This window comes from Pelmatolapia mariae, linkage group LG16_19, assembly GCF_036321145.2.
Source record: "Pelmatolapia mariae isolate MD_Pm_ZW linkage group LG16_19, Pm_UMD_F_2, whole genome shotgun sequence".
Taxonomy (NCBI): domain Eukaryota; kingdom Metazoa; phylum Chordata; class Actinopteri; order Cichliformes; family Cichlidae; genus Pelmatolapia; species Pelmatolapia mariae.
Genome location: NC_086241.1, coordinates 28919333 through 28929619, shown reverse-complemented (window position 1 = coordinate 28929619; position 10287 = coordinate 28919333). Strand labels below are relative to the sequence as shown.

At 39.7% G+C, this 10287-nt stretch overlaps 1 protein-coding gene across 1 annotated transcript; it reads right to left on the bottom strand.

The window, feature by feature from the left end:
* Positions 1–3703: 3703 nt before the first annotated feature.
* LOC134644532 (olfactory receptor 6N2-like) lies at positions 3704–4630 on the bottom strand. Its single transcript, XM_063497620.1, has one exon. The coding sequence runs from the start codon at positions 4628–4630 to the stop codon at positions 3704–3706; it is 927 nt and encodes a 308-aa protein (XP_063353690.1).
* Positions 4631–10287: the final 5657 nt, after the last annotated feature.

Below are 10287 nucleotides of genomic sequence, written 5' to 3'. Positions count from 1 at the left end.
GCGTGGATTACTCTCCAACAGTAATCCCATAGGTGCACGAGATACTCCCCCTCAGAGGCGAAACGTGAGTCCGCTGGATCCATACTGGTCGTGTAGTTCTGTCAGGGCTCTGTGTGGGCAGGCGGAGATGAGGATCCAAATGCAGGACTCGAAGACAGAATGCAACTCAAAACCACAGCTTTATTGCTGGCATGAAAACAAAACATGAAGTGAACACTGAATGCAGAGACCAAAAACTAACGAGACAGGGGAGCAGTAGAACTGAACACACTCACATGAGACACAGACCTTCACAATAAAACAGGAAACAGGAAACCACTAAACAAAGACGCAGACAGAATATAACACATGGAACTTGAACTATGCAAAACATGAGACACAACCAAAGAGCAAATCCTCTAACATGAATAAACAGAAACCTATAATTCTCATAATGGTCAACAATGTAAAAGAATCAAAATATAATCCAAAATACAAAATTAAACCAAGACACGAGAAACCCAAAATACTGGGTCAAAACTGACCCAGAACCGTGACAGAAATGTCACGGGATAGAAATGTCACGGTTCTGGCTTTTGAACTTGAATTGCAAAGGAAATGACCGCACTTCCAACATCAGTTTTGACACATAAGATGCAATGACAAAACAACCTCCTGAGGTGTTGAGAGATTTCTTTCATTTTCAGTCCATATACAATTGGTGTCACAATGTTTGAAACGGACTCACGCGCAGACCAGGTATCCTTGGCAAAAGAGAAAGTGTGTTTATTTACAGTGAGACAACAGGTGAGAATATATATACAGTGTGGCAGGGGAAAGGGTCCGGGGCTCCAGGGTCCAGGGGGAGACAGGGATTAATCCAATACACGCTCTCAGTGGGTTCCAAACACACACACACGCTCGCTCGGGTCCAGGGCAGATCTATATACACACAGAGAAAGAAGTCCAGGTTAGGGATAGTCTCAAACTCTCAGGTTCAGGTTCAGGTTCAGGGGAACTGACGCTGATGGCTCAACAATCCAGCGAAGGATGACACAGGTCCGCCGTCATAAATAATGCTCCAAATCAGCTGGGATCAGCTGCAGGTGTGACGGTGAGCACAGGTGCGTGGGCCAGGGGCGGGAGCCCGTATTGAGCACGGCCCCGGCAGAGGAGAGAGAGCGCAAAGGAAAAAACCAAACAAAACATGTTGCCAAACACAGAGTCAGCCAGCAAGGCACGGGGACCATGACAATTGGATTAAAGAGGGGATGATACAAAACCACTTGTGAAGTCATTATGAAGCGTGCAGTTTGGGGTAAATTAATTTCCACTCAAGCTATAATTATATCATATGAACACAAACATGTGAAGCTGACTAAAACGAGCAAGTGAGGTAAACAGGTCTGTGCAGCTTTTTTCCTGACCTCCCTGCAGCTTCGATAGCATATTATAAATATCTTTGTGTAAGTAAAAAGTATGAAAAGCAAAGGAAGAAATATGGTGTTAAGTAGAATTAACACACCATATATATGTTGTTCTTGACGTGTCACAGTAAAGTTTAGAAATTGCATTATTACAAAAGATTCCATTCAAAGTGAAATTGCAAATTTTATAACTTTGCAGGCTCATGCAGGCTTTTCTTAATCCATATGAGACACAATATAGTTGAATTGCTGCAAAGTATTAGAATATATGCTGTAAACATGATGGCAAAATACAAAAATTTGTATTTGTGTAATTCAACATGCCCACCAAAAGTTATATATGTCACATTAAATTTATCATTCATTTGGTCCATAAAAATGAATGGTAACTAAAGCAGGCTGGATACAGAAGTCACACTGTGAGGGTCTCCTCAAAAATACAGCCACTCCGAGACTGTAATTTATTTGAGCTGGACACTTCGTTACCCTCAGTGGATCTCATTAAACCCTCCATGTGAACAAACAACTTCAAAAACACCGGAGACAGGATGTTTTGAATGACAATATCTGGTTTTCCTTCTGTGTAATGTAAATATTATCTGGATTTAAAAAATAATTTAAAAAAATGATGTGCTATGTGCTGTGGTGCCTTTCTCCAGCCTTTTAGAAACCTTGATTGATTGGCTTTAAGGAGACCGAAGCCTGGACTGAGGAAAAGCAGGTTAAGCTCAAGATTTTTGCTGCTGATAACTTTTTCATTTTCCTTTTGTAATTTTTTAGCTCACCACAGCTGCAAAGAGTGACCATCTGGGCTTCTGCAACCTTTCTACTTACATCAGTGTCTTTGGCCAAATTGATGCAAGTGGACAACACCCTAAATTTTGCCAAAAAAAATGTGTTTATAAAATGTGATTCAGTGGTTTTCAGACCCTAAAAACTCTAGCAACAGAATCATGTGAGCCCATCTGGCACAATTATCCGTCTGAGAGCAATATGATGCTACATTGAATAATAACAGAAGCTCTCAACCTGAATCAGATTTTCTACAACACGGCACTGTTTTAATTGATCTTCAGATAAACAAACAGGCGGGAGTACAAATTTGAAAAGACTATGAACCATCAAACCAACGTAGTTAGTTAATCATTAGCTCTCTGCATTGTTAAATTAGTCTTTAAAGGGTTACAAATGTGTATCCACAAGCATAAACAAAGATTTACAAATGTGTACAGTGATTTATATGCAATTTTGAGTACTTACAAATGAATGCTTAAATGCAAATGCAAATACTTTCAAGGGCCCGAGAGGCCTTTTTCTTTAAAGCAAAGATTTTATTAAAAGATCTGATTAAACTCACAAGTCTTAGTGGGCAGGACTAAAAAGAATGTGTTACATAAGGTCTGAGCTGACCTTATGTACAGGCTAGTGATTGCTGCTTATGACCTGCAGGTGAGGTGAGGCACAAGCGGGTAACCAGAACTCTGCCCAGAAGGGGGTGGGGGGGGGTTGCAGTCAGGGGCCACAACACAACTGGCACTCAGCTTGGATCATGACAAATACATGGTCCAAATGCAAATACAAACAAACATAAAACTATTTCACAAATGTGTGTATAAAAACCTGCATAAACAGTAGTAGCGTCACTTGTGGAATGTTCTGAATTCCATTATGGCCATTCTGGTAGAGCAGTTATGATTTTTATTATTCTTGCTCAAGTGTCTTGCTCATTAATTGCTATGCTATTATGGGTTATGTTTTTATGTTCAAACTTCAAAAGAAAAAGATGATTAAAATTTACATTCTTATTTCCTGGTTCTGTTCCGAACACCATATCATGATTCAGAAAAATAGGTCAGAAAACTGGTTTTATGAAGGACTGCATGGCTGAGTACAATATTTCATTTCACTATGCTCCTGTACTACAGATGTTCAAAATTCATCTCTTCATGCATAATAGTTACACTCTCCAGTGTGCACTCTAATTAATTAAACAGACAAATCTTTATTTAGATTTTCATGATATATTCCATGAAGAAATAACTTTCAAGAATTTATATTGTTGAAACTCCAAAACTTAATTGAAACTCCAGTAACCCCCCCCCCCCCCCCCCCCCCCCCCCCCACACACACACACAGTTTGTTTTTTTTAAATCTCTCCACTGACTACTATTACATTAGGAAACTACTGTAATTATAATCATTGTTATCAGTAGAGTACTACCAGATGTTGATAGAATACAGAATGGAGAAATGGAAAAGTCCCTTTTTTACTGTCTCACATGAGAAATTATTTTTATTTAACTACACCTGACATGACCAAACAACCTTTTTAGGTGTTTAGAGATTTCTTTCATTTTCAGACCATATATAAACGGATTAAAGAGAGGGTTATACAAAACCACTTGTAGAGTCATTATTAACTGTGCAGTTTTTGGAAAATCAAATTCTAATCGAGCTATAATGACATCATATGCAGAGAAAGTAGTAAAAATGCTTAAAACAAACAGGTGAGGTAAGCAGGTCTCTGCTGCCTTTTTCTGGATAGCTCTACTGCTTCTGTAGGTTATTAGAAAAATCTTTGCATAGGTGAAAAGTATGAAAAACACAGGAAAAATAGCAACATTTAGCAACACAATTAAACCGTAAATTAATATTGCTCGTGGGCTCTCACAGTAAAGTTTCCACAATGAATTATTGCAAAAAATCCCTTTCAAAGTGAAATTACAGAGTTTATTATTAAGAACTAATGCATGCGACACTGCAACTTGAAGGCCAGGCAAAAGCCAAGCTAAAAATAGCAAAATATTGATGGTTGTTTGTCTCATGATGACTGGATACTTTAAAGGCTTACTTATAGACACATATCTGTCAAATGCCATTGCTGATAACAGTAAGAAATCAGAGCCACCTATTGAGTAACACATGAAATGCTGAAATCGACATGCTGAAAAAGAAATCACCTGTTTTTCGGATAAAACATCAACAAAGAGTTTTGGGTAGATCGCAGTGCTGAAGACAACCGAGTTCACTGACAAAGCTGCAATGAAAATGTACATAGGCTCATGGAGATTTCGATGAATGCAGATCAGGAACACAATGGTTGAATTACTTATAATTATTAAAACATAAAGTGCAACCATAATTAAAAAATATAGATATCCGCATCGCTTAAGTTCGACATAACCATCAAGGGTTATATATGTTACATTTAATTCATCATCCATTGCTATATTCAAAAAAATTTAAATCAGTAATGAATACGACAGACTGTATAAACAGACTTAGAAACCAAGAGAAGACTATCTTGATTTTATACAAGCATGAGATACCAGACAGTGAAATCCTGTTTCTCAGTCCACATCTGTGAATGTAAATGGTTGTGATCAGTTGAATGGTCTTATGAGTGTTTTTAATCTCTGTGGATCTTATTAAGCAAACTGAACTGCTTGTCATGCAAACATGTTTATCAACTCCGTAGGCCTAAATCTCTAGGATTTGTTAGGGTTTCAAGTTTTGGTAAGATAATAAAAAAAATAGATATTATAAAAACAGAGATTACTTATATTTAATTTATCATCAATCTTATATTCTTAAGAAAATAAATAATTATGAATAAAATATTTAATACATATATACAAAAATATGAGACAAGCAGTCACACAGATGGTTAACAAAAGATTTCTTTTCACAAAATTGAGTCAAATTAACTTATTTCCATATTTTGTTTCCATTACAAGATTTGTATCTTTTGTAGCTTTACATAATAAATAAGGCAAGGGAAAAGGAACAAGCAAGGCCAGAATTAAATAACCTTTGTCTTCATAGTTGAGCATTGTGGATATTTACATATAGTAGATGTTTACATGTCTCTCAGAGACCATGGTACAGAAGAAACAAAAATAAACAAAACAACAAAAAAGAGAGGCTAAATCAGATGTGAGTTGTGTCTGAAACGAAAAACAAAACTGTTAGAGTGATTTGTTAAATGTTGTCATTTTTATGCTTACCATCTCTACATTGTTTTAACTCTGTGATGAAAGGAATTCTTCTGTCCTTCCACCCAGATTCTCGAGGTTCTGGGTGGGGGGCTGTAGTCTTTTATTACAGACACATCCTTTGAAGGTCTTTTTGATGTAAGCTTCCTGCCCAGCAGGAGGACACGCACGCACGCACGCACGCACGCACGCATGCACGCACACACATTCTTACATACATACAGAAGTTCACACATATACATACAATGCCTTGTCTTAGAACCATGTGGGCGTTGCTTTGCTGTGATGTGTTTTGTGTGAACTGTTTCTCAATAAAAGGCAGCGGGAGGAGGCCGGATTTGGGGTCATTTTCGTGGTAGACACAGACGAGGCCTCCCTTGCAAGTAAATCGATCGATCGCTGTTGCCTTGTTTTTCTTTCACGGGAATAAGTCTCTAAACCAGCGGGGCTTGTGGAAACACAGACCCAACAAAAACAAACAAAAAAACCTAGGTACATGGAGATTTTAGTAAATCCAAATGTACAATAGTAGAATTACTGCAGAATAATTTTAGTTGACTTTATAAACATTTATTGTTGCATTTCATATTTTTCGTACTTCCCCAGATACAATATATGATATATATATAATGTACAGTAACTGTTTTCAATAAAAGGCGGCAAGGAAGGCTGTTTATTTGATGCTGGCTAGGAGACAGGTGAGGAGCGTTCAGCTCCAAGAGCCTGGTTCCGACCAGTCTCCCTTGCTAGCAAGTAAAACCCGGTTCGGTCATTGTCTTGCTTTCTTCATGAGGAATAAGTTTCTAAACCAGCGGGGCCTGTGGAAGCGCAGACCCAACACGCCATAACCAAGTTGCCGGCATAGTGTACAGGAACATCTGTGCTGAGTATAACCTGGAAGTCCCGAGGTCAAAATGGGAGATGCCCCCAAGAGTGGTGGAGAATGACCGAGTTAAGATCCTGTGGGACTTCCAAATACAGATAGACAAAATGGTGGTGGCTAACCAACTGGACATAGTGGTGGTAGACAAACAGAAGAAGACGGCCATAGTAATCGATGTAGTGGTCACCGATAAATTGAGCCGATAAATTGAGAAAACCTGGAACAGTGGTGAAACTTCTCTGGAGTGACTGAGCTATCAAAATTCCAAGACCATGGTGACACCTCATCCATGAAGTTACAAAAGATAGGCACTGACTGGCCTGACCAAAATTCCTGGGAAAATATTTTTCTGCCAGTTTGCACTTTAGACTCTGTTCAGGAGCTCAGTGTTGCCCTGGTCCTGATCTGGGAGGAGATGCTCCAGGACACCATCTGCCGTCATACAAGCACATGGAAACTACTGCAAGCTACTGAGTACCACTCTTAGTGCAAAAAATCTTAACAAATGGAGTAGCGTGCTGCATAATTTATTCATTTTGATTTTTGGGATGTCTTTGAATTCAGCCCTCTGTAGGTCGATAATTGCACATTACTCCATATCAGTTCAGATATTGTTCCTTGCCTAAGATCATCACACCGCCCATCAGATTGTCATTCCCCAAGTCGGGTTAAAAATACTTTTGATACTATTGGGCCTTTTGTCCAGAGACTATTTAGTACTACTTGATTATCATTAATACTCAAAGAATACAAAAATTCATCACAGCATGTGCAGATAGCACAGCATATCAAGCAGAACGCTCCCTAAAAATTGATATTATGAAGGAACCATAACATTACATTGAGCACAAGTTCATCATTCAGTCCTTTAGGTGACAAAGTCTGCTAGATAAATATCCAGAAAGCCTCACTTTTCTTTAATAATAAATCATAACCCTCTGGATGGTGTGGGAACATGCCACAAAATTGAAGTGGGCTGCTTCTGGATAATCCCTGTCATGATCGCACACAAAAAAATAAGAGAAGAGAGAAAACCATGACAACTATGATAATCCCTAAATCCAAAAGTTTTCACAGAAGAGCACAAGAGGAATACCGTCTGGACATCACAGGTTCTGTACAGAATGAGGGTTATTGAAACCATACTCAGATGAATATGATGTGTAAATTGATTTATTCTTGTACCTCCATCCCACAGTGGCTGAATTTTTTACCCCGGTGAAGAGGTGATCTTTTTCTCCTCTAATTTTTATGAAGTCCGCCGTTCGCTCTTTGGTCCCTATAAAGCAGGGGTCCCCAAACTTTTTCCAGTGAGGGCCACATAACTTTTTCCTTCTCTGATGGGGGGCCAGGGTCAGTTTGTAACAGAAAAAGTGTGACGATCGCAGGTTTGCCGAAATGTAAACATTTATTATTTTCCAGAAAGCTACACATAACCAAATATTAATAACCCTTTCCGAGATCAAATAACCCTCTCTGGGTTCTTCACAGAAAAGATTAACGTAGGAAATACTTAATAACACTATTTATGACATCAATAATAACCAAATAACCCTCTTTGGGTTCTTCACAGAAAAAATTAACTTAGGAAATACTTAATAACACTATTTATGACATCAATAAATAATCAAATAACCCTCTTTGGGTTCTTCACAGAAAAAAAGTCAGGAAATATATAATAACAGTATTTCTGAAATCAATAATAACCAAATAACCCTCTCTGGGTTCTTCACAGAAAAAATTAACGTAGGAAATACTTAATAACACTATTTATGACATCAATAATAACCAAATAACCCTCTCTGGGTTCTTCACAGAAAGAAAGTTTCTGTTGTGTCATGCACAATCTTACGCTTCAGTTGTCAGAGCAGAATCTCTTAAATGACACATATGAGCAGTCTCTCAAAGTTCTTGTGTTCTTTCCTTATAATCCAGTTTTGTAGGTTCCAGTAGGGTAGCCTAGTAGACACCACTGTTTGCTCTCTCTCATCAACTTCCCTCTGAAAACCACAAAGCAAGCAGGCTGAGAAACCGAACTAAGTGATACAGCACCTACACAGCACAAAACATTTTCACAAGCTTTTTTCAATGGTTGTGGAGATGGATTTTATCCCAGTAGATTTTATTATGATTATATTTGTTTATACTCAGAATAACTCATTCAAGTCACAAAAGTGAGCTTACCTATGTACTGTATGTTCATCAGTGTGAACTGTGGGCCTGCATCTGGCCGGTGAGAAGTTGAATGTCCGGTTCCATTCTAGTCACAGCCACTCTCAAACACTGATGCAGATGTTCATCTGTCAATCTTGATCTCATCGGAGTTTTCATGAGTTTCATGCGTGAAAAGGTTTGCTCGCAGATATACGTGCTGCCAAAAAGTGTGCACATCTTCATTGCGTGTTTTTTTATGTTAGGGTACGTGTCATTTGGGAGGGCGGCATAGAAGTCAACGAGACTGTTGGGCTTGAATGCGTCTTTCAGAACATCACAGTTCTGTAACTCGGCCAGCTCAAACTGATAAAAAGGCTGGGCTTCATCGATGTCGGCAACAAAGGGGTTTTGGAAAAGACGGATTTCTTTTGCGTGAACATGTAGTTGACGGAATCGCACACTGAATTCCGCCTTCAGCATTTCCAGTGCTTCCACACACTTTTCAGCTGGGAACAGGACCACTGGGTTCTCTGCAGAAAGGTTTTGGGTAGCAGGGAGATGGGTGAAGTTGTGCTTTTTCACTTGTTCCAAAAGCAGCGCTAGTTTCAACTCAAATGCTTTTATGTGGGAATACATGTTGCAAATGAGTTTCCCCTGGCCTTGTAGCTGCAAGTTAAGGCCGTTCAGCATTTCCGTCACGTCTGTTAAAAATGCGAGGTGCCACTTCCATTCTGGGTCGATCAGCTCTGGGACCGTTTTGCCTTTTGAATGAAGAAATGTGTTAATTTCGGGTAGCAACTCGTAAAAACGCCTCAAAACTCTGCCGCGGCTCAACCATCGGACCTCTGTGTAGTACAGCACATCTCCGTACGCAGATTCCAGTTCAGACAGGAATTGTTGGAACTGCCTGTGTTTAAGTCCATTTGCTCTGATGAAGTTTATGCATGATACCACAGCCTTCATAACAGAATCCCACTTCAACACCTTGCAGCAAAGCGCTTGCTGGTGAATTATGCAGTGGACTTGTAGAGGGGCAGTGAGACCCCGTTCTTCCATCTCGCGGTTCATGCGTCCTATTAGGCCCCGAGATGCGCCCACCATACAAGGAGGCCCGTCAGTCGTGATGCTAGCAAGCTTTGCCCTGTCCAGATCCAACTCTTCCATTGTTTGACATACTTTGTCGAAAATATCCTCCCCCGTCATAGTGCCTTTCAGACTTTGGAGGGCTGCCAGCTCCTCGCACATCTCAAAGTTTGCGCTAACTCCACGAATAAAAATAAGAAGCTGCGCTGTGTCCCGTATGTCCGTGCTCTCATCCAGTGCTAATGAAAAAAAGTCAAATTCTTTCGTCTTTTGCTGCAGCTGGGCATATACATTAACCCCTATTTCTTCCACGCGTCTGGTGATTGTGCTCGCCGATAGACTCACAGCATTAAAGACATCTTTCTTATCGGGACACACCTCCTCCACGACAACATTCAAACATTTCTTGACAAACTCTCCCTCAGTGAAAGGTTTACCGTAGCTTGCTATCAGTTGAGCAACACGAAAGCTGGCCCGAACTTATGACTGGTTCAGCTGAGTTTGGCGTACAAATGCAGTCTGCTGAGCTAACAGTCCACTTTTTAGCTTTGAGATTTTGTCTGTTCGCATTTGGCCTTGCAAGCTATCATACTTGTCTTTGTGACGGCATTGTGAGGTCGTAGTAGCAAAAAATTTTTTTAGGGTGTTTCACAATTCAAATCAAATGAGCTTTATTGACATGAGGAAACATTTCCAGAGATTCAGTCGGGCAGGCCCACTACACCCCAGTGTTCTATAGGTGCATTAGTGTCGATCGCGTGGCCAG

Coding starts and splice junctions, on each gene's coding strand:
- LOC134644532 (XM_063497620.1), bottom strand. CDS start 4,630: ATGGATGATGAATTAAATGTAACATATATAACCCTTGATGGTTATGTC.